This window comes from Lissotriton vulgaris, chromosome 7, assembly GCF_964263255.1.
Source record: "Lissotriton vulgaris chromosome 7, aLisVul1.2, whole genome shotgun sequence".
Lineage (NCBI taxonomy): Eukaryota > Metazoa > Chordata > Amphibia > Caudata > Salamandridae > Lissotriton > Lissotriton vulgaris.
In genome coordinates, this window is record NC_141695.1 from 1,438,396,285 (window position 1) to 1,438,422,128 (window position 25,844).

General features: G+C 43.8%; 1 protein-coding gene across 2 annotated transcripts in view; it reads left to right on the forward strand.

The window, feature by feature from the left end:
* LOC147705789 (bactericidal permeability-increasing protein-like) overlaps positions 1 to 25,844 on the forward strand; it is a 408,685-nt gene that overhangs the window by 323,364 nt on the left and 59,477 nt on the right. For both annotated transcript variants that reach the window (XM_086932245.1, XM_086932244.1), the window contains one exon: positions 6,561 to 6,603. In XM_086932245.1, the coding sequence (XP_086788371.1) occupies positions 6,561 to 6,603 (43 nt within the window). The remainder of the gene's footprint in view (positions 1 to 6,560; positions 6,604 to 25,844) is intronic.

Below are 25,844 nucleotides of genomic sequence, written 5' to 3' on the forward strand. Positions count from 1 at the left end.
AGAATGTAAGATTCCAGATGTATTACATATCAACAAGCAGAAGCAAATGCAATATGTAAATACTACATAGGTTTTCCTTTTAGAAAAATAAATGTTTAAACTGAGAGAGAAAATGGTTGAGAAGAACAAGGAAAAAAGAGGCAGGGAAAAATAAGATGAAATAAAATAAGAATAGGCAAAACTATGAAATAAAGAGGTGTAGTAACAAAAACAGAAAATGGAAAAATGTCTATAAATAAAGACTATATAGTTAAACTCTATACCTATAAGGAATTTGAGTAACCCGTGAACTGCGTCTTAGGACAAGCTGTCCCGTACAATCTTTATCAACTATATTTGTTGTTCCTTTACATAGATTGTCAAATTGACAACTTTTCACTAATCGACATTTGTTCCACCAATGTCCGTTATTGAGTTTTTGTTTAACAGAGTTTCCTCTTACTTCACTTACTTTCACTGGTGGACTGAATTTAGAAAATCCTTTCTTAACATGAGTGGGTTTCTTGATGGAGACATAATCACCAGGATGTATGTCCACTACTTTGACATTTTTCTTTTGATCAAAATATGTCTTTTGTTTACTCTGTACAATCTCTACTTGATGTCTGACATCCTCATCATTCCACTGTTTTCCTTTTATCCATTTACTCATCCAACCTGGACATGACAAAGTGGAAGCTCTGCGACCACGTAGTAATTCAAAAGGCGAAACACCTGTTGTTGAATGGGGTGTAGTTCTGTAGAACCAAAGCATGCTTCTAACTGAACTACTTACAATACATTTATTAGTAAGAGCCCATTGAATACACTCTCCCAAAACCCTGTTCATGCGTTCCACTAAACCATTTGTTTGAGGATAATATAAAGAACTCTATAGGTGTTTTATACTGCATTTGGATAAATAATCTTCAACTTCTGTTGAAACAAATTGCGTTCCATTGTCCGTTACTAAAAATTCTGGGAACCCTTCTTTTAAAAACACATCACTGAGGAATTCAACCACAGTTTTAGAAGAAACTTCTCTCACAAATTTTATTTCAGGCCACTTAGAATAATAATCCATAAGGACCAAAGCAAATCTTGAAGACAAATCAAGTGCATGAAATGGGCCAACTATATCTAAACCTAGCTTAACCCAAGGTGCAGAAGGTAATTCAATGGGTGACAAAGGTGGAGTACGTACTTTGACAATTTTGTCACAACTTGAGCAGATAACACATTTCTTTGGCCACCAGAATGAAAGCCTCACTCTTTATTTTGTTAAAGTAGAACCTAAATATCCTTCATGTGCACATTTTACTAATTTTTCTCTCAAAGAAGATGGTGGTCCTAACTTATCACTTCTTAATACTAATCCACTTTCAATTGTAAGTTCATCAGCTACCTGAAGAAAAGTTTTAAATTCAAAATTCAGATTTCTTTCTTTAGGCCACCCATTTTTGATGAATGTAGTAACTTTTTGTAAAGATACATCATTAAGTAAAGCTTGACGCCTTTCATTCTCAGACACCGCACACAAAAGGGGAAGATCAATGGCAGCTATAAGATATTCATCCTTATCATCTTCATCCACACTACTGTCTTTCTCAATCGTGTCAGAAGAACGAGAAAGAAAGTCAGCACACCCATTTTTACTTCCTGGAATGTACTCAGCCGAAAAATCAAATTGGAGTAATTTTGATGATAAACGTGCAATTCTTGGTGTGAACCCTCTCACATTTTTTCCACTAAGGATAAAAATTAAAGGTTTGTGATCGGTTTTGAGGCAGAATTTCCTTCCCCAAAGGAAATTCCTAAACTTCATTATAACCCACCAGCAAGCCAAAAGTTCTTTCTCAATTACAGAGTATTTCATTTCAGATGAAGATAATACTCTAGAGGCAAAACCTATTGTGTTTAACTCCCCTCCTTTATTTTGAGAGAGTACTGCACCCAGACCCACATTGCTTGCGTCCACCGTAAGGGTACACATCAAAGAGGGATCAAAATGTTTCAAAATGGATGGAGAACTTAATTGCTGTTTCACCCAATCGAAAACATCCTGACACTCCAAGTTACACTCAAGGACATAACCCTTCACCAACATACGTGATAGTGGTCTTAGTTTAGCCCCTTCCATGCTCATGACGAGCTGAGCTCGTCATGCAGTACACTGCTTGTGTGCTCATGACGAGCTGGGCTCGTCATGAACAATGGGACTCAAAGGCTCTCAGCACAGAGAGGGAATTGCTGTAGCATTGATGTGGTTAATTGCAAAATTTTGAATGAACCTCGAGTAGAATTCACATAATCCCAAGAAGGATTTCAAAGTACTCTTGTCAGAGGGAGCTTTTCCATTGACAATAGATTCAACAAGACTGGGCGTAGGAAGAATCCCTTTTTGGGTAACTAAATGCCCCAAATAGTCAACTTCACTTGTAGCAAACACACATTTGTCTCTGCGCAAAACTACTCCACTATTTTGGAACCTGGATAATACTTCTTTCAGTATAGCATCATGTGAACTTCTATCAGGAGCATGAATAAGTACATGGGTATGTGGCATGCTTCTCTTCCACCTCATAAACTATGCACCGAAACATGAATCATGCCCCTTGTCTCACCCCAAAATAATCCCCATGAAGGAAATGTTGACCTTCCCTCAACGAATAGCCCGTACCAGGCATCTTGTTCCTCCCACTGCCCCCCAATACATTGTCTATTTACAACTCTCCCCATCAATAAACAATGTTTCAGTTGCAATGTTATATATGCTAGTGGTATCTTCCTGTTATATTATGACCCCCCCTCCCTAGTCACATAGAATGTTCTTGTGACTGGTGAGTCGGTTTAGAATGATGAGAGGAAGATGGAAGAAAATGTTGGTGTGAGGCATTTTGGAAAGGTAGAGATAGAGAGAGAGACGGAGAGAGGGAGAGACTGGGGGCGAGAGAGAGATGGCAGAGATTGGCGTCACAACCTTGTGTACAAATACATTGCTTTATATTTATACCTGCGTCGCTACATTACAGTTCCCATATATCTCCACGTCACCAAGGCCACAGTGCTCCAGTCTGGGGCTTTTCTTTTTCAAATCCTTAATTTCGGGTGTGTTCGGTCAATTGGATCAACTGAAATTACTTAGTGGTGTGACACCTTAGGTTGTTAAAGTACAGTCCATGAATGGAGCTCTGTGTCCATGCTGACATGGATTTATCTCGTAAAGTTATAAATAAATATTTTTTTTAGTATGCCTCCTCCTTCATTAATGTCAACAAAGTTTTGCTGAAAAGAGTGAGAGGCCTAAGACTTCACCAGTGGAAACACATGTTAACCATATAAAAATGTGAGAACATTTCTAAAAGAAAATCAACCCATTTTACACGAAAAACAAAGTTGATTCCTACTTGTGCTGCAGATTTATTGGACTGCCTAACTGTACCAGCACTTGTGGTGCCCTGCTCCTCTGCCACATACATTTATCATCCATGTCTAGCCCCCTCCAATCTGAATATCTATATCTGATAGGCATGAGGTGTGCATTTAACGGTGCTGTCTCTCTGGGCTGCACTTACTAAGCTTTGCAGGTTTGAGCATGGTAGGAGGTATATCATAAATAAATCTAGTTCTGTGAATCATTTTGAGTAAGGATCGGCACTCCATTTGAGAGTCATTTATTATCCTTTTTGAAAGTATGTTTGATTACAAAATGTGACTTTGAGAAGGATTCCCAATCAGTGGTGGCTCACATAGTGCGTGCTGTGGAGTGGTGAGGCGGGGGAGGGGCAGGGTGGGGTGGGGGGGTAGTAACCTCTGACATACAACGGAACATAGGAACGTAATAATTACTTTCGGCTGTTCCGTTTAGGGTGACCAACAGGCATGGGTGCAAATTCAGGACGGTGAGTGTAAAAATTAAGGACAAATAGTCAAAATTCAGGACAAAAATTCAGGACCGGAGGTCAAAATTCAGGACAAAAATTCGGAACAAAAGGTACGTTTTACAGACATGTCAGAGGAGGTCACACAATAGTTTCAAAATAAGTAAATAGAAAACCACTTAAGTACAAGTAAAAATAAGTTTATATTGGGTTGAGACAATCGTGCACTGCACAGTATTTCAGTATGCCCGCAGCTTGCTACCTTAGACAATTCAAAACTCGCATCTCGCTCCAGCAGTTATTAGTCTCCAGACAATGGTGAACCACAACTGAGTTCAAGTGGGAGCGCTTTTAGTGTTGATTGAAAACTACTGGATATACAATGAACTTTGCAGTGCAGCCCCCAGTAACAAAACCGCTCCCCCTTCCAGCCTACCAGGGAAACACCCGATGCCCGGTCCCGCCAATCCAGCCTTGCTACCACCCTCCAATGGTGCCCCTCATCTTTACATAGACCATCTCTCATGTGTATTTAATTTCTCTTATAGTGCTACTACTCCGAAGTATGTAGGCCAGGGTGTCGGAGTGCGTTATATCACACACACATCATATAGAGACTATAACCCAAATAAACGTGAAAGTCAATATATAGGAAATGTTACTTAAGATAATGGGTGCTACAAGGTGTAACCATTCTTTTATCTATCATTCAGTCTTTCCCCATTCATCCTGCCCTCCCATCTGTGTGCCCATCTATATCCAAACATATTCAACCATTTGCAAACCTAGCCACCATGTATCCTTCCATCCATCATTTCACTCATCCATCCCTCCATCGACCCTTTCACTCATCCATCCATTATTCATCCATCCACCCTTTCACTCCATCCAGCCCTACACTCATCCATCCACTCTTACACCCATCCATCTATTCACTCATTCATCCAGAAATTTACCCTTTCACCCATCCAGCCATCCTTTCACTTACTCATCCATCCACCCAGTCACATATCCTTCCACCCATTCGCCCTTTCAGTCATTCATCCTCCCTTTCTCTCTATATCCCCCTTTCACTTATCCATCCATCCTTCCACCCACCCATTTACTCATCCATTCATGAATCCATCCATTGACCCTATTACTCATCCATCCTTTCACGCAAACATCCATCCGCTCTCTCAACCAATGCGCTTTTTCACTTCTTCACTTATCTATCCATCCTTTTGTCCATCTCCCCCCTTTCACTCACTCATCAATCCTTACATCCACCCTTTCACTCATCCATCCATTCACCCTTTCACTTATCAATTCATCAGTCCATTATTTCACTCATCCATCCACCCTTTCACTCACCCATCCACCCTTTTACCATCTATCTACCCTTCCACCCATACATCCATCTACCTACCATTTCTCTCACCTTTCCATCCCATCCTTCCACTCACTCACTCATCCATCCTTTCTTTCAATATCTATCCATTCACCCATTCATTCATCCTTTCACTAATCCATCCAGCCATTCACACATTCCTTCACTTATTTACTCTCCCACCTTTTCACAGTATGAGCTGAGCCTTTGTCTGCAGAGTTGCAGACAGAAGAGGCCCATCAAGAACTTCACCTCCCTTTAGTTCCTAAAACAAGGGGTGGAAAAGGGGTGGGGGAGGGTTTACTATGCCCCTGCACATAGGCAATCTGAAAACTTAGAAGTCATGAGTCATGCATGATACACAGTGCCATGGCATGAGGTGACTGTGACATGGTATTGTTTCCAGGGACTTAAGTAGGGTAAAAAAACTGAGGGGGTCTCTTCAAAGGGGGTGTTCGATGTAATTTGGGGCGTGACTTAAAACACCTAGGCTAAAAATCTGTACTTAGTATAATGTTCATTTCGACTGGTATTATGTTGTTTCTGTCATTGCATCCAGTTTTATAATACAGCAAGTATCATTACACCAACAACAAGCCGGGACTATTGGCTTTGTCAATGGTTGTTAGTTGCTTAAAATAAAAAATGCAGCAATCATGGCTTTGTTGAATATAATATTGAAAATGTGTCAGTTCTAAAATGATCAGGCAGTGAAAGAACTATAACACGTTCTTTTGCACTTGTTTCACAGGCATCTTTATCTAAACTGTATTCTCACGTTTCAGCATGGGCGCTGTACCTTTTATCCATCTGGCAGGATGCCCTGCTGTACACTGAGGCAGTAGGAGGCCACCACATGATTTGCAGCCCAGACTGACCCACTGTCATTCTGTATGTGGCAATTACCCGGCATACAGAATGACAATGGCCGGGGTGGGGCTGCGATGGGTTCAGAGGAGTGAGAGGCGGCCCCCTCAGGGGACCAAGGCTTCTCACAGGGGAGCAGTGCCGCTCCCAGCAATGGTCAAAATTACGGACAGAAGGTGTCCGTAAAAGAGATCCTCACGGACAACGGACGTGTGCTTCAAATTACGGACAGTCAGTGAAATTTACGGACAGTTGGTCACCCTAGTTCCTTTGTATGTCTGAGTTTACTACCCCCGCCCCATCACCCCGCAGCATGCCCTATGCGAACTGCCACTGTTCCCAATCCTTTTCTGCTTTGGGGAATTTTGTTAAACCTCGGGACCATTGCAAATTACTAACATCTTCGTACTTAAATTTGCTCATGATATCCCTGATGTGGACTTAACACAATGCATTTCTTGCAGGATAGAGCTAGCCTTGAAACATTCTGATGTTGGCCCATTCTCGGTGAGTTCTCCTTAAAACATTTTTATGATATAAATAATCAAAGTCTCGTTAAAAAAGCATTGGTAATGCATCGGTTTCGCCTATGTAATGGATAAAAAGCTGTTTTTATCAATCATGGTCCGGGAGAAGGTCAGAGTTCTCTGACAGATAACACAGGAGTGGATAGGATGTGAAGCGGTGGCCAGAGCTGCTGACTCGAGAACGGGGTTCCCAGTTCGAGTCTCAGAGGTGCAGTGCAACATCCTGTGATTCTATTCAAATCACACAATCTTTCCGGGTGATAAGTTGTTACATGAATATGCCGTAAAAGTAAAAAGGCAAAACTTTATGAAAATATAGTTCCACCGAAGCAGTATTTCAGCGGCAGGAAACTGATACGAGAAGCAGACGGGGAACAAGCGTTGGTAACCAAGGAAAATATGCTGCAGCCAATAGAAATGGAGGAAAGGTAAGTGGCACGCGCAGGAACCAATGAGAAGACGGAAAAGAGAGGAGGCGGGTTGTAAGTTCCTTTTAAGTGAGACGGCGGGATTTTTGATCTCTTATCTGATTACTCTAGATCTAAATCCCCACTTAGGTCGACTGAACCTTTGTTGCCTGTCATAGAGTAAAAAAGCAATCCACTACCAGGTTAATCAATCCAATAATTTGCACAACTCTGAAGAACCACTTACCACGAAGAAGTTTTAAAGTTTTATTATAAAGCCAAAGATAACTGGAGATACAAACATCTCAAAATAAGGTTCAGGAGATATACTGGTATCAAAACAAACATGAATTCTCTAAACGATCTTAGGCGACAGAAAAATATCACCAAGACTAATTCAAAGATCAGCAGGTTTGCAAGAATAGACACAAGTTGTAACTTGAGCGTCATTTACATAAGGGAGAAAAATCCAGGTTAGACTGTCCCTACACTAGACTAAGTGACATCCCTACTTAGCAGAATCTTAACCTAAAAAGGTGTCAGCCGTGGTGACTTCCAAAGAAGTGCACTCACTTTCCCTTAGTCTCCGTTGTAAATCTGTGCATCGCAGTTGTGCCCTCTCTGCCTACTTATCCGCTCTCTAAGGTTCCTCAGGCCATCTGCTCTAACTCCACCCCAGGGTGCTGTCCCTAATACAAAATCACAATTACAGTTAAAACGCCCCTCAGAGACGCCCCTCACGTACACCTCTCACGTGGTGTCGGTTCTGGATTTTTCCATACTGATACTCCTCTGGGCTTCTTGTTAGCGTTGACCTTGCTTCTCAGGCTCTTCTCGGCCCGCCGGTCCCCCCAGGAAATTCCTGAAGCCTCCTCCAGGCCTGTGCCTGTCTCCCAGAACAGAGCTCTATTCATCACTCTCTTGATTGGAACCCCCTCACACCTGCAAACAGACACCCATGAATTGGGCCCCAAATTCCGACCTCCAGCTTATCTTTCAAGTCGTAAAACTTCGAACATGGTCTGCAATTTATGCTTAACAAGACTCGATTTTAACTAGCACATGCAGATAAAAGAAACGACTTTATCTTTCCAGGCCTACTAAATTACTTGAAACAGGCCTGCACTCTGTGAACCTTTATTTCTTAGCCTAAAACAATATTCTAACCTATTACACTCTGATTATATGAAACACTTCTATAAAACATAACTTTAACGTATGATCAATAATATTCTGAATAATAATAATCCATCTTATGTGAAACTGTAAAGGCACGTTTTTGTTCTTCATACATTTTCATGAGGCCTGCACATTTCTACGTTTGGCAGCATTACATTTTCTTCTGCAACAGCCACATAACATGGAATCTAATAGCATTCTAACATTTCTAAACGTTACTACATTAGCTTCACACTCTAAAATATGCATTCTATATTAATTAAACACTCGTGAGTATGTGCATTCTATATTTTCGACACTCTAATGTGCTTTAACTAAATTTGTGCAGCTTACATGTAAATATTGTGCACTTCTACATTTTACTCAAATTGCGCTATCTCAGTTCCCCCCTTTGATGACCTTTAGAGGTCATCACCATCACAACACCATCACTGAAGGAATGAATTGAATCAAACAGAACTCGTTGCAATGCTCCCTCGCTTTATCATTTCTAGAGGCCTCAGACTCCTGTATTGGTTATCCTGCATCGCAGCTAATCTCTGCTCCTGCTCTCTCATGGATCTTTGCAACCTATTTGACCTATACCATTGGTACAGCCTCACTAATCCCCACAGTGTGATGACATAAATCACTATTATGATGATAGGTTTCAGTATGTACCAAATGAAGCTTTTCCCTAGGTTGGCGAACCAACCTCCAACTTTACCCATTCCGTGACCCACTTTTTCCCACACTGTCACCTTTGTCAGATCCTCAATTTCTTGATGTATTTCCGTAATGTTTTGTATGTACTTCTCAAGAGGTTTTGAATTGTCTGGAATGTAAGTGCAACATTCCTGGACCTTCAAAGCCTTACAGACTCCGCCCTCTTTGGCTAACAGAACGTCTAGAGCAAGTCGGTTCTGAAGAACCATTGCCCTTATCGATTGCATCTCTCCCTCCACCAGCATTAACTATCTAGCAGTACTGGCGGATAATCTATCTACAACTGTTGCCAATCTCCTGATCTTAACATCATTCAGTATTAATCCTAGAAGAGGGAACATAGCACCAAATACGTCTCCAACTACCTCAGCATCGCCTACATCCCTTCTCCCTCTGGCTTAAAGGTTTTCCCTCTATGATTTCTAGATCCTTAGCGGGATATATTTTGGGGAAGACAATTGCCAAATAACATGATCCGTACCAATTGTCCGGCAGTTTCACATAGGCATTTCTTCCACAGACAAAATATACATTCGGGATCACCTGCATTCCCTTTAAGAAATCTTTTGTGTAGTATTCTAATTGGAAGGCATGTTCACAACTTACTTCTCCCACGAACACATTTTCATAGTAAGTTTTCCCCCTGTATATACACAATTTCCCTCTTTGTTCTCGATCTAAAGCTATTGGACCATTGCTACTCTTCCTCTTGTGTGACTTTTCTTCCTCGGTCCAATCTGTTTTCCACTGGCCTGAAGCCTTTAGAATCTTCTGCCTCCTGTATCGGTCATCCACCTGCCCTATAACCTTTTTCTCAACTTCTGATACCTTGCAGGTCAGATTATTTCTTCGGGCATGTGAAGTATCTAAAGTTTTCCAAGGAATGAAAATTTTCCCTATCGATCCTCACTCTTATAATAGTCCCATTTATTCATGTGCTTGTAAGCCGGGACTTCTGGTAACACAGCATCAACATTTGAAAAATAGTACTCAAAGCTATCACGTCCATAAAATATACTAAGCAATAAACTACATGTAATTCCATAAGTTAATGGAAGATGATGATACCTAATACCTTCGTCTACAGAGGCTGGCAATTGCATGCAGACATAGCAGTCCTTTGCCTCCATGGCATCAATGTATTCGTACAGTAACTTGGCATAGGCATTTGACTTAAAGTTTCCCTGTGACTCATCTACGTGCAACCTACGAGCTTCTGCTGCTAGTAAAGCTTTATCCTTCACTGCATCGTCCCCCTTATTACCAGCAGTAGTAGGTTTCGATGTTACCACAACCTTTGCTTCTGTAGCTTTCACTTCATTTTCATGTCCCACTATGTATGATACAGTAACTACTAAAACTATAAGAAAAATTACTCCCTCTAAAAGTGTGCCTATTATGCATTTTGCTTTGCGGTTCGGGTTGCCGGCCTCCATGATCTCAAGACAGTGTAGTTTTTGTTTTCTTCTCCAAACACAAAGTCTTTTCTCTTTGTACCTTCAAACGTCTCCTTTGCTTATTTAGTTTTTGAAAAAATCAGTCCTTTGAACTTTAGCAACAGACAACCCTAGCCCTTCTCCGTCAACTATATGGAAAAGTCCCTAAATTTCTTCTTCTTCCACTTGGCGCTAGGTTATCTTCTCAATCTTGTTTATTTACAAAAGTCTTTAGGTGTCAACAATCACCCGCGTTCCAGCAGCTCTAATCACGTATTCTAACAGTTCTAAGCGAAGAATGGTCTCCTCGAGTACTGATACCGTTGTGCCAAAAGTCGGAAATTCTACTCTGTTCAAAACCAGTTCTCTTATTCTGCTCAGATAAGGAGGATTGGGAATGGTGAGTGTCAGCAACCCTTCAGCTTCTACTCCAGGTACCAACAACGCCACTTCCAACGTTATGATTGGATCAGTGCTGGTCACTGTCACTTCCCTCACCCTCCCGGATCTCCGTGCACAAGACATCTGCTGCCAGGTAGGTCCACTCAGGAGTGGCGTATCTTCTGCTGGGTACACGCACCCTCCTTGATCTTCTTGGACCCTCTGTTTCTTGATTCTGTGCACCTTCGTCCAGGTCTGAGTCTTCGGATATAGGAGCAAGGGTTCTTCCTGGAGTTGACTTCAAGCTCGGCCTCTTCTTCCTTTCAGGCCAACTAGCTTCTCCACGCCTTGTTCTCCTATTTCTTGTCCTCACACTCGACTCTTGATCACTTGCGGCTTGATCAGTGTCTGATCCGTACTCACAGCAACTTTCTCCTTCTGTGGCAACGTCAGTTTTACTGTCGTCCTGTCCTTTTACCACTCGATCTGACACGCTCCAAGCTTCCTCCGACACCCCCACAGCTTGGCTGGTCCCCTCTAATGATTCTTCGTCCACAACTGGATTTTCATCCGCGAGAGGAGCTGTTTCTTCCAGGGGTGCTGGAACTCTTCGCGTATGGGAGGCCTGTATCCAGTTTGGCAGCCCCCGCATTTGACAGCAGTATTCGTTGTCAAGATTATCTGGTAGGGTCCTCGCCAACGCACGTCCAAGCAATTCTTCCTGACGTGCTTCTTCACCACGACCCAATCACCAGGGCACAGGTCGTGGCACAGGTCTTTGGACGATGGAATTTCAGCAGCCCGCACCTGAAGAGACACAGAATGAATGACATCAGAAAGTCCCTTGCAATAATCCAGGATCAGATCATCTGTGATATTCAACAAAGCTGCAGTTGGAACTGATGGCAGTCTCATTGCCCTCCCCATTAAAACTTCATGTGAAGAGAGACCTGTTCTCCTGTCTGGTGTGCTACGTATACTCATGAGTATCAATGGCAGTGCATCGGGCCAGCTTAAGGATGTCGATGAACACACTTTGGCAATTCGGGACTTTATCGTCCCATTGATCTGCTCCACAATTCCCGAAGCTTCTGGTCGATAGCTACAGTGCAACTTCTATTTTTTTTTTTTTTTTGAAAACCTTTATTTTTGTGAACACAGTACACAGCGTCAGCCTACAACCACTGCGGGCCGGCCGCTATGACAACATACAACCATTCCAGGGAACCTTTCGCTGCAACAAATAAAAGGTAAGAACACTACGATGGATTGCAAGGAGTCACAGGAAAAGGATAAAGAGGGTTTCATTTTATGTTTTTGACGAATCATCCTAAAGTCAGACAGGGTAGCTGAGTGGGCGAGCCACATGAAGGAGATCTACAAGTTATACATCGCTAACAAAGGATTGGCGTGAATCTTTAACCATAAGGACACACAAGCACAGGAATAGACGTCGCCCCAATTGGCGCCCGCCCAATCAATATATCACATCAGGAGTTACAATCTAGATGTCTACAGTATGATAGGATATGGAAGGGTTCAGTATATAGCAACAAGAAAGGATCCAATGACACATAAGAAGGACACTCGTTACATGGGAAAAATCATGACAGGATATGCGCCCTCAAGCGATAATAGAAAAGGAAGGAAAAGCAAGTTCTGTAAGCATTCAATGAAGATGCAGTAAATCAAAATCTTAATAATGGAATCAATAAACCATGTGATACAGACTTAGACGCAAACCACAAAGAACGTCCCGTGAGGAACCAAACCCAACCTCCCGTCTGACCCGGGATATATAGGAAGAGAGAGAAAATAAGAATGAAGATAAGAAGAAGGCCATAGAAACAAAAAGAGAGAGTAAAAACCCAAACCCCCCACCCTGCACGTGGAAGAGGCTACGGCCCACCCCCCCCTACTAACGTGCCTGTCGCCCCAAGAGAACCCACATAAGGAATTAGAGAGTAAGAAAAGACTAATCTAATCTAAAACTCTCATAGAGAAAGAAAAAGGGAAGGGAAAGTGGGGAGGAGCCCACCAAATACCAAATCTCCCGAACTCCGCCAGCCGAAGAACATCTCCCTCCCCATACACAGTAGCAAGGATAGATTCATGATTACCGGAGGGGGGCCAAATCCAATGTCCCCAAAACTCCCCAACCAACATTACACTATTCCACCCCGTACATGAATAATCACAATAGGCTTGAATCACAAATCGAGATGGGAAGGGATATTACTGTAGCACGTGCAGAGGAAGCGCCAAAGTCCGAGACTGCACCAGACAGTCCAACACAGTGCAGAATATAGAGACTCCTAGCCCTGGCCCGATCGCAAATGTCCGCCCAGCCATGGATCCCGGCCAGAGCCCACCGCAGATAAAACAAAGGAGCAAGATGGCCGCCCTCGGCAGAATCGAGTTATCAAAGGGCAAAATGTATTCCGCCAAGCACATTCAGTCTCACTGTCCCAAGAGAGTGGCAAATTCAGGGCAGACAGGCATACCAGAGTGAGATACAAAAGTAACGGAGCCTGCGGGTAGCAAATCTGCAGGAAAGACAGTCGCTGCACTGACGGCTCTGTGAACAATAGTTGCACTGCCCCGGATGAAATCTTGATATCCAGCAAGGATGGAAACAGTGTAGCGTTACAGTGCAACTTCTGATCAATATTCAATGCAGAGCAGAGCATCTTCACAACTTCGCTGTTGAAATGTGTTCCCCTATCTGATTCCAAAGAGGCCGGCACCCCCAAGCGTGGTATTAACTCTCTAAGCAACAACTTTGCTACTGTGAGTGTGTCACCTGCGTGTAGGATATGCCTCGACCCATCTGGAAAATATACAGACAACCACCAGGACATACCTGAGGCGGTTGCATTTTGGCATTTCAATAAAGTCTAGTTGCATCCGGTTGAAAGGACCACCAGACCTCCCAATGTGACTCAATGTAACTGGTGTCCTTTTCCCTACATTCAATTGCTGACATGTTACACATCGCTGACACACAGCTTCTAAACTTGGGGTTATACCAAGTCTGCCTAAATACCCTCAGCATAGCATCTCTTCCCAGATGTACTGGGCCATGTATCTGTCTTGCCATTGGACTCACTAATTCATTTGGTAACACTGCCCTTCCATCTGCTGAAACCCACAAATCCATTTCACTTTTTACACAACCTGCAGTTTCCCATGTCTTTTTCTCAAAGTCTGATGCGTTCTCTTGTATGCCTTTTAAATCATCCCAAGTGTCTACAGTTTCTAGCATCATAGTTAACTCTGTCTTTTCCTGTGTCCCACCCACTTCCACTTCCGTGAAAGAGTATCCTTGCTCTGCACAGTAGCGCGCGACCTCATCTGCGTATCTGTTTCCCTGGGATACAAAATCTGTATTTTTCGGATGTGCTACACATTTGACAACGGCAATTGCTGCCGGACCTTGTAATGCTTCCAACAACAGTCGTATAAATTCCCCATTTCGAATAGGTGAACCTGAGGAGTTCATGTAACCTCTCTGAGACCACAATTGCCCATAGTCAGGAACTACCACGAAACCATATTGGCTATCGGTGTAAATGGTGACTCGAATTTTGCTACCTGCTAAACAGGCACGTGTCAATGCAATAATTTCAGCTACCTGAGCGGAGTGTACTCCTTCCAGGCAGGCGGCTTCCACAACTCCAGTAATGGTGCAAACAGCATAAGCTGCTCTCAACTGACCAATATTGTCTCTTACACATGAGCCATCAACAAAAAATATTTCATCAGGGTCAGTCAACGGCTCATCCACAATATCTGGTCTTGGCTTGGTGCATAGTTCAGTCACATCAAGGCAATCGTGATCTTCACATTCTTCATCTTCTATATCATTAGGGAGTGGCATCAAAGTAGCAGGATTCAAAACAGAGCACCTCTTAAGGGTCACGTTCTCCGCAGCAAGAATAACTTGCTCGTAGCGCGTGAGCCTATTATTGGTCAAGTGCTGTGTCTTGGTCCTGGTCATTAACAATTCCACAGAATGAGGTACATACACCACTAATTGGTGTCCCATCACTATACTCTCACACCTTTCAATGCTGACACCCGTTGCAGCAACGGATTTGAGACATCCGGGCAACGCTGCGGCTACTGGGTCAAAAGTAGCCGAGAAGTACGCAACTGATCTACGGGCATTTCCATGGATTTGTGCCAGAACTGACAAAGCACAACCTTCTCTTTCGCAACAGTAAAGTAAGAATGGTTTTTCGTAATCCGGCATTCCCAAAGCAGGAGCACGACACAAGTCCTCTCTCAGCTGTAGAAATGCCATCAAACACTCCTTGTCCCATGGTACCGGATCACTCACCTCCTTGTGCGTCAGTTTTTGTAAGGGTTTTGCTTTCAGGGAAAAGTTAGCTATCCACTGTCGGCAATAACCAACCATTCCTAGGAACATCCTGACCTCTCTTTGTGTCGTGGGCGAATTCATTTTCATGATCGCCTCTATCCTGTCTGGTGACACCTTCGGTTTTCCCTTTTAAATACGGTGACCCAAGTACTGTACTTCTGTCAGACAGTACTGTAATTTGCTCGGAGACACCTTGTGTCCATTCTCAGCTAAATGATTCAGCAAGGTGATGGTGTCTATCTTACAAGCTTCCTCTGTTTCTGACGCAACAAGTAGGTCGTCTATGTACTGAACTAGAACCGAGTTCTGTGGTAGTACTAGACTTTCAAGATTTTTCTTCAGCAGCTGGTTAAAAATCGATGGGCTTTCTGTATACCCCTGTGGGATACGACACCATGTTAATACGCGATTTTCCAGCTTAAAAGCGAAAAGAAACTGGCTCTCCTCATCTAATGGAATTGAAAAGAAGGCCTGGCAAAGGTCAATCACTGTGAACCACTCAGCTTGGAATGGTATCTGAAACAATATCACTGATGGAATCGGTACCACTGGACAACATGAAACGACTATGTTATTAATCTTTCGGAGGTCCTGAACTATTCTGAATTTCCCACTAGGTTTCTGCAAACCCATGATCGGGGAGTTACAAGGACTACCCACGATTTCTTTCAGTATTCCCTGTTTAATCATGGAGTCGATTACGGGTTTTATCCCTGCAATCGTCTCTGGGGTCAATTTGTATTGAGGCGTTCTTGGATATTCGACATTTGGTTTTATCATGATTTTCACTGGTTCCACTCCTTTAATCAGTCCTATCTCTTCCCCAGTGAAATCCCACACTTCAGATGACACAGTATCCCTTAAGTCCCAAGGGAGCTCTTCCACCGTCAAGGTAGGATACAGTTCTATGCACACCTTTGAATTTGCAACCTTAAAGGTGGCATCATCGTCGTTAGTCTGTACCTCTACTCCCTGAGGCGTGCAGTATATTGTGCAATTTAGTTTGCACAATAAATCCCTTTTTAACAGACACACAGGGCTAGAATCACATACTACGAACTGATGTTCATCACTGTATTTCCCTATTCTCACTAGCACTGGTTCCGTCAAAGGGCTAGTCATTCTCCTATTTGCGACTCCTACCACTTGAATTGTTTCCCCCGACATTGGTAGTTCCGGAACCACTGCTGATCTCAGAGTTGATCGAGTGGCCCCAGTATCCACCAAGAAGGTCGTAGGGCACCCTGCCACCTCAGCCTCAACAAACGGTCCCCTTTGGTCCACCTCTAGAACTGCCCCGAGGGTACAGTCCTCCTCTCTACTCACCCGCTGTCCAGTTAAAGGATCAACATAGTAACACTCTTCTCCTCCTACCAAAAGAGGCATCTGTCTATAGGTCTTTCCCCCTGTCGCAATCTTAGGTGATTGAGGGAACTGAGCTCGAGGAGCCAAAGCCCCCCTTTGACCACCTTACCCTTCTGTACTGTCATCCCCTTTACTGGAATGGTCTGCACTTCTTCCTCTTCTATTTCCAGTTCTCCATTTTCGGGATTATAGGGACACTTGCGTTTCCAATGTCCCACCTGGTGACACTGGTGACACTTTGTCGTCTTTTTCAAGGTAGCCAGGTCTACTCTAGGTCTCGGATTTTCCTCGTTGTCCCTATTCTGATTATTTGGTCTCCTTCCCATGGTCCCTGTTCCCTGTTGCTGCTGACCACCCTTTCCAGCCGACTGCATCTGAACTAACATCAGCTTCTCCTCAAGTTTTTTTGCTTTTGAGTCTATCTCATCACTGCAATACCTTGCGTATCTCAAAATCTCATCTAATGGTTTGTTTTGCCAGCAAATTAAATGTTGCTGAATCATCAAACAAATATCAGGTCTCAATCCCAAAACGAATTTCGACACAAACTGTCCTATGTCTTTGGGATCCATTACGTCTAGCCCACTGTATTGTTTGAACGTTTTCAGCAATCTCTCATAATATTCATGGACTGTCTCCTTGGGTTCCTGCCTAGTTCGATCTATTTTCACCCAATCTATGTCCTGCGGTGGCACCTTCTCGTTCAGCCATGTTATTACCCTTTCATATTTTTCCATTACTCGTTCTGATGGTCCATTCGTATGGGCATCTCTCTCTGGTTCTGATGTGGGCCATTCAACACTAACCTTACATGCTGTCCACAAGTCTCCTGGGACCGCAATATCAAATAAGGTGTTCAAATCAATCCACAGTACTTTAGAGATTTTTACAAACCTCTCTACCTGTTTGTACCACTCCACGGGATTTTCCCTCAACTTAGGAAAGGAATTGGTAAATGCCGCTAAATCCCCCCTACTCCAAGGCACATGCACATAGCTCCCATTCGCTATTTCTCGCAAAGGGTATGCTTCCATCCTCTGTAGCCCTCCCTCCGGGGACATCACAATTGTGCTCCGCCTGACAGTCCCTTTCTTGGACCACCTCTCTTCCCATTTATCCAGATCTCTCCATGTCCTTATTCCTGTGATCATTTCTCTTATGTGTGTTTTTAATCCAATTGTCCTCCTCTCATCGAGGTCCTGATCTGAATAATGCAACCTATGGTTACCCTGTAAGGCCTTTGTTCTTGACAGGTCTACCATGTAATTGTCTGCCAATTAAGATAATTTCTCGTGTACTGCTCTCGCCTTCCGAGTAATATCCTTTGCTATGAACAGCACCTCATCTTGCTCGTACATGTCAATCCTTTCCAAAGGCAACGTACCATCTATTATCTCATCCAGATCAGATTTTAAACTGGTTACATCGAGCCTTCTTGCCTTTATCTCAGCTTTCAGTGTGTTATCCCTAGAGGGTCCATTGACATCTCTCCCATCCCAGCTCCGAGCCCTACGCCTGGGCTCAGGCGAGTTATGGGGAGTCCTCCCATGTTCCCATCTTTCTAGGTCCCACGCAGTTCCATCCCCTCTTGGTGTGTGGTGAAACAATGCTCTATTTCCCACAGTCCTATTCTGCCCATTCTGCTTGGTTTCTCTAGACGCATGATAAGACTCTCCATTATTCCCCATGCTTTCGCAATTCCCTTGCTGTCTAGTATCACTCAACACATGATAGGACCCTTAGCAGCCCCCCATGTTCCCGCGATCCCAATGTTGTCTCCTCTGGCCAGGTGCATGGTGTGTGCACTTAAAGCTGTCCCTGTATTCTTGCGTCCTTCGGTCTCCCTCACTGTGAATGAGACGAGACGCCCTTCGACACTCTGTACTTCTATCTTCTTGCTCCTGTCTGTTCCCACTATGGAAATGACGTGTAGCCCCTCTATTCTCCTGACTTTTGCCATCACAATCCTGACCACTTTCACTAGCCCCACAGTGAGACAATGTTCCATCGCCTCGACTTCCCCACTCCGCTTCTGGTCCTGACCTGTTACTCTGGGTTCCTGTGTTAGCATCCCATTCTCTCAAGTCAGCCCTCAGCTCTTTAAAGGACTTCGGCCGTGGTCCCCTTAGATCCATCGGTCCTCTCTCAGCCCCCTGATCTATTATGGGATCCACTGCTTAACTTAATGGGGTGCTCCGATCTCTTGGTCCTGGCAACTGCCTTCGGGCATTGGTCATATTGTTCCTTCTTTCCATTTCTGCTCTCTCTCTGTCTAGACGTACCTGTTCCTCCTCTTGTGCTTTCTCTGGGTCATAAATTGATACTATAGGACCTATGGTAACGGGTACTTGAAGAGCATCTGGCAATTGATAGGACTTAGCACGCTCCATTTCTGGCACCTTTTGTACCACGAATCTTCCGACTACTCTCTGTACTGGACTAGGTTGAGGTGTTTCCTCACCTTTGGTGGGTTCCCAATCCGTTATAGGGAGTGGTCTATACTCCCCTATGCCAATCCTATCTCCCCTTGGGAGCTCGGCTCCCTCCATCTCTCTATTGTACGGAGGCGGTCTATCTATCAACAACCTATTTATTAGGCTATCCTCTGTCTCGCTCTCATCATCCTTTTCTGGTGTTCTTTTATCTCCTGTAACTTCTATCACTGGGTACAATTTATCCACTTCAATAGTCTGTACCCTCCATTTTTTAGCTTCCTCATCCCATTTGGCGTCTTGCACTGCTCTTACCGATCGTCTCACTCTTTCTTGACGCCTGTTCTGGTTCCTGTCGTGCGCCGCCCTAATCCACGCATTAAGGGCTTCAAACTGTGTTGGTCTGGGCAGAGGTCTCATTGAGGTCATAACTGCTTTTAACTGGTGCAACACTTCTAATCTAAACGTTCCGTATTTCGGGAAAGTCAGTTCCTCGTTCCCTTCTGTAATCTTACTCCAATAGAAATCCATAATATGGTATGCAACCCAACATTCGTAGCCATATAATGAGCTGGTGTACCCTCTGGCCTCTTCCCCGTCAAAAGATTCTCTCCTTTCTCTCTTAAAGATCGCTCTCAAGCATTTAAAACACTTCATGTTTAAATCTACAATTTTCCTTAATTCCCTGCGTTTGTTTACTTCCTGATGACAATCCACCAATCCCAGCGCGGTTCTCACTAACTGGCCTATCACAGCGCGGTTCGCGTCAACCGGCCTATCACAGCGCGGCTTCACACCAACCGGCCTATCCCAGCGCGGCTCTCTCTGACGTCACTCGTCTCCCTCTCGCAGCAGTTCCCCTCCTTTCTCAACTCGTCTCCCGGTCATGCATGCGTCCCATTCATACTCTGAAAAATGATTACTTCCGACCAAGCGATCACTTTTCTTGACTGTACGCCCACAGTCTAACTGTAATTGTCACCTTGACTGACGAAATGTCTTTCTGCGAACGTCCAGACAGTCGTCTTAACTGATAGGTTACTTACACACGGTAACTTCCGACCAGCGTCCGTTACCCATACATTCACTCTTGCGTTTCCCCTATCTCGGTCCTGCGGGCGATCAATGGTACCTCATGACCCCCTTCGCAATGGTCGACAATTACTCTGGATGTCCGATACACCCAAACCACTTAAGCTCTTCCCTGAACTTAAGATTTTCACCAGGTTGCGCGCGCTCACAACCCTGCCTCAATCACACTACAGGCATTCAACTCCGCATAACATTACAACACAAATACAACACAAAACACCACAATCTGACAATGCATGACCCTTATTATACTCACTCTCGACCGACTCTGCTGCTTTTCTCTTGCACCGTCAACACCTTCTTCGGCAGGCGATTCTTCTTTTGGTCATCTCTCGATCTCTAGGGGCCTCGGGGTAATCTTAACCTAGTCTAGATCACCTTCCTCTAGAAGGCAACCATCCTAATTCTGCTACCAACTGAGACGGCGGGATTTTTGATCTCTTATCTGATTACTCTAGATCTAAATCCCCATTTAGGTCGACTGAACCTTTGTTGCCTGTCATAGAGTAAAAAAGCAATCCACTACCAGGTTAATCAATCCAATAATTTGCACAACTCTAAAGAACCACTTACCACGAAGAAGTTTTAAAGTTTTATTATAAAGCCAAAGATAACTGGAGATACAAACATCTTAATATAAGGTTCAGGAGATATACTGGTATCAAAACAAACATGAATTCTCTAAATGATCTTAGGCGACAGAAAAATATCACCAAGACTAATTCAAAGATCAGCAGGTTTGCAAGAATAGACACAAGTTGTAACTTGAGCGTCATTTACATAAGGGAGAAAAATCCAGGTTAGACTGTCCCTACACTAGACTAAGTGACATCCCTACTTAGCAGAATCTTAACCTAAAAAAGTGTCAGCCGTGGTGACTTCCAAAGAAGTGCACTCACTTTCCCTTAGTCTCCGTTGTAAATCTGTGCATCGCAGTTATGCCCTCTCTGCCTACCCATCCGCTCTCTAAGGTTCCTCAGGCCATCTGCTCTAACTCCACCTCAGGGTGCTGTCCCTAATACAAAATCACAATTACAGTTGAAACGCCCCTCAGAGACGCCCCTCACGTACACCTCTCACGTGGTGTCGGTTCTGGCTTTTTCCATACTGATACTCCTCTGGGCTTCTTGTTAGCCTTGACCTTGCTTCTCAGGCTCTTCTCGGCCTGCCGGTAACACCCAGGAAATTCCTGAAGCCTCCTCCAGGACTGTGCCTGTCTCCCAGAACAGAGCTCTATTCATCACTCTCTTGATTGGAACCCCCTCACACCTGCAAACAGACACCCATGAATTGGGCCCCAAATTCCGACCTCCAGCTTATCTTCCAAGTCGTAAAACTTCGAACATTACTCAAATTGCGCTCTCTCATAAGTTTATATTAAAAACAATAGGTTTCTCAAGCACAGTGCAAGCTCTGTGCAGGCAAAACTTAAAAAGGGATCAGCTTCAGATCCATAGCCACAGGTGGAAAAACTCCCAGATCTTTGTATCAGCCTATAGTAAGCGCTCTCATGTTTCTGCTGTCCATTCATAATTGGCTCGACCAGTCCTTGTTTTTCTTTGAATTCTAGGAATCTCAGCCCTGATTTATAATAACATACACAAGACTACAAGTTCCAGAATGCAAAGAAAATATCCTGCAGTGGACCATCTACTGCTTATGCAAATAGGAAACATGGGAGATCTGCACAGCGAGATTCTTAATTAACATCCAAGTCAAACTCTATTCATAACAAGGATTGGCAAAGCCATAAGGTCTAGCTTATTTTTTAGCCATTTCCACAGCAGAGCAGATGCTCTACAACATGGCTGAAAGTAAACACCAAAACAAAAAAGTGCTATGGCACGTTCAACACTAGCTGAGCCATATTGTGTTTATTTTCTTAGCTTGTTTTTTTTTTTTTAACAATACATCGTTGCAAGAGGCAGTGCCTTCACTGCCCCAGGTAGACCTAAAAATGATGGAAATCATTTTAGTGCACGCCTCTAAACCACACTTAAGACCCAACTCTCTTAAGCATCGGGAATTGTTTTTGATTAATTTTCTATCCTTATCTGTATGGTCGGTTCGTAGATGAACTGGCCCAAAGGATCCAAAAAGCAATGCAACTGAATTATCCCCTTAAAAACCGGCGATGGCTAGGAAGCTTCTTTGGATGGGCATTGGCCTATTTCCATCCACCGTTCCTACCACCTTTTTTGTTCTCCCTAGTAGTAAACGTGAAAATACAAAGACCTAGTAGGATTAGGAAAGTTTGGGCTGTGAGTGAAAATCTAAATAAACCAAAAAATCCTGCATTGGAGAGCGAATAATATTGCAGTCTCTATGTACCTTTAACTGTGCTTGCGAAAAAGCAGGGAGAGATGAATGACACAATCTTGTGGGGGCAATTGTGAGAAGATAAAAATAGTTTTTACTATGGAGCACTCCAGCATTTTTATAATTTTTAATTTAAAAAAACTATGGATGTATTGCCGTAACCTCTCCCATTCCGGCTGTAGAACACAAAAAAGTTCATAAATACAATTTATTCTTTCCAGCGACCACACCTTTCTTTTGTGCAAATCGACATGTATTTACTTATTTATTTTGAGCATTCCTCGTGCACTAAATCACTTCGGAGCATTGAATTGGGTGGGGCTGGGTGGGGAGAATCACGACAGACGTCGTCTGTCAGAGGTATGTTGGCCGGGTCTCATTAATTGCACTAAGAAAAATTGGATGGTGGCAAGATTATTGGAGCTGGCCTTCATCTTGGTGAAGCGGCTGATTACGCGTAAGTGGAAGTGGCAAACCCCCTGTCCACTTCCTCATGGCCACTGACTATCCATGGTGGCCTGGGCACAGGCGGAGAGTGCAGTTCTGCATAGGGAGGAAGTGAAAGGTCTGTGCAAATACCCAGGGCCTCATTTATGAGGCTGTGCGTCACTTTTACGCCGCTGGTGTGTCACTTTTTGTGACGCACCAGTGGCGTAAAAAATGCGCCTTGTTGCGCCATATTTACAAAGTGACGCATCTAGGTAGATGCGTCACTTTGTAAACCCCTGCACCACATTATACCTGCGCCAGGTATAATGTATGCAAGGGGGGCCTATCGACGCAAGGAAGGGTCGTAGAAGTGACGCAGTGAAATCTATGAGATTTCACTGCGTCACTTTGAGGACACTGTTGCGTCAAAATCTTGCGCCTGCCTCACAGCAGACGTAAGACTGACGCAGGCCCTTTCACATGGGGCGTGCCCCATGTGAAAGGACGCATTGCTGGAGTTGCGTCACTTTTGTGACACACTCCAGCAATGCGTCACTTTTTGCGCTTACAGATACGTCAGAAATACTGACGTATCTGTAACTCCTTGCGACATGATGCGTCATACATTAAATATGACGCATCAGGAATGTCGCAAGGAGTGCGCACTGAGAAGTGACGTATCGCTGCTTTCACGCAGCGATGCGTCATTTCTCATAAATGAGGCCCCCAATTTCTGATACCTGGGATGCACTCCTGGAGAAGCTCCATGAAGGTTTGCAAAGCACGGACCCTCCCACTTAATGCCTCTTCTGCCCCCCAACGCGGCCCCCCCCTACAAAATATCCTTCCGCCGGAGACAGAGACCCTATCAGTATATACAGTTTATATACAAAACCCTTGCGGCGCTCTTCTTGGCTGCAGTACCCACGCCAGTGCCACTACTACCTCTGCCACACTGAGCCAGTGCTGGACCTGCATCTTTTCGTTGATTGTAGTAGCACACAGTCTTGTTATATGTAATTCCTTTTTATTTGAAGCTGATTGTTATTACCTGCACCCAATGACACTCCTCAACCGCTGGCAGGGAAATTTGGACGAACTTACTTTCGTATAAACCCACTCTATACAGTTCAATATATTATTGTATACTACTGTGCTATGCTACCACGTTGTCCTTGATGTGCAATATGTCTTGCAACCTGCACAGTGCCCATGTTAAGTTTTCAAATAAACTATGCCAATAAAAATAATATTAAAAAAAATTATGAGAGGCAGAGTGCAGTTTGATACAGAGGGTAAATTGAGACCTAGCATTCTTCGGTCGCTCCATCCTAATTTAAGAAAATAAATGTTCTCTTCTCACGGCCACGTTATCATTCCATTATCACCCATGTGAATAAAGCAAGCCAGACATGTACATTCATCGCCTCCCCATAGCTCGCTTATCCGCAGGGTGTGACAGGATGAGCTCTGGCCCCCTGGAGACCACTGAGAGTTCACTCTAAGCAAGTGCTGCTGCTTGGCTCACCGTTGCCCGTGCCTCTCTAGATTTTAATCGGCTTGATTTACTTCATCAGTCTGCCCACCCCTACCCCCCACCCCCAAAAAGGCGATGAGTTCGAATTTAAAGGTTTGCAGCGTTCGGTGAGAACTGATGTATCTGGGGATTCACATCCGGATAAGCAGTGGGTTCGGGCAGTGACAAAAGCAGCCAAACGGGATCGGCTGTTTGCCCCCAGCTTCCCAGGAGAGACTGGCAAATCATCTTTATTTATATGGAATAAACATGAGCTGACCTGCCTAAGCAAAGCATGTACTGGCAGATTTACAAGCCCATTGCGCCACTTTTGCGTCACTTTTAACATGGGAAAAGGGACAAAAGTGGCGCAAGGGGCTTGTATATCTGCCACGCAGTGTTTCTGTCAGGCTGCCGACTTGAACTGGTCTCGCTTTTGGGACCTTATAAGTATTTAGTTATGCAGCACAATATCCTTGGTGCAACAACATCAACTGTTGGGTGGCTAAACACTTATAATGGCCCAAAGGCGATACCTATTGGCTATGGCAATGCTTGGGGGGCACTTGTTGACTAAGTTGAGGGCGGATGGTCAGATTTGACAAAAAGGATTAATTAAAAAAACTGCAGAGCTCCCTGATGCCAAATCTTAGCCTGTCCTCTTTGGGAATACACACTGATTACACGGTTACTTTTATTTAGACTTGAACTGATTATGATTCATAAATTCGCTGTTCTACCTTCTTATAAAATTTAAAAAATAAGATGTGAACATCCCAATTCCTATTATTGTATCATACAATTGCATGGCTTTCAGATTTTATAATTTCTACGAAAAACATTCTATAAAATAAGTGTTTCTGTATGGTTATGACAGCCCAACAGAAATGTTGAGTCACATGTGTTATAGACATTGAATAGATAACATTTTCGTGTGGTTGTATATGTTTCTTATGTGCTTCCCTCTGGTATTTGTTGGGGTCTAAAGGAATATTTCATATTAACATTTTTTTTATTGGTATTTGGGTTTTGTAAGCAACTGTTCTCACATTGGCTTGACTCGTTGTGCTGAAAACGTCCTACGAAAAATGGGAGTCCAAATGTGTCATATGGATTGCTTTAAGGTGGTGGTGGTGTTGGGAGGCAGAAATAAAGGTTGTACATTGATTGTTGGCGATGGAGGAATGTTTACCATGAGTGTGGTTGGAGTGTAGTTCCCATTGTTTTTGGGATTACTCGGCCTGTGCGAGTGGGTTGATTGTTCTGTAGCCTTTTGGAAGAAGTGTGGAAAGTGAGGTGATTTGTGGTACGTTTCTGCTGATGTCTGTGTGTTGTGCAAGGCAAGGAGTTAGCTTATGGGATGTAACTGACAGACGGTATTACCTTAGTATTCTTACCCAAGACTTGGGGTTCCTTGATGTCTGACAGCAGGTGTGACTGGGTAAGTGAATTCGGGTTTATTAAGTGATTTTCCCAGAATCACAGGATGTTGAGCAGCCCCAGGGACTTGGACCTGGCTCTCCAGTTCCAAAGTCGGCAGCTCTGGCCGTTAGGCCACATTTTTTTCCTTATGTGT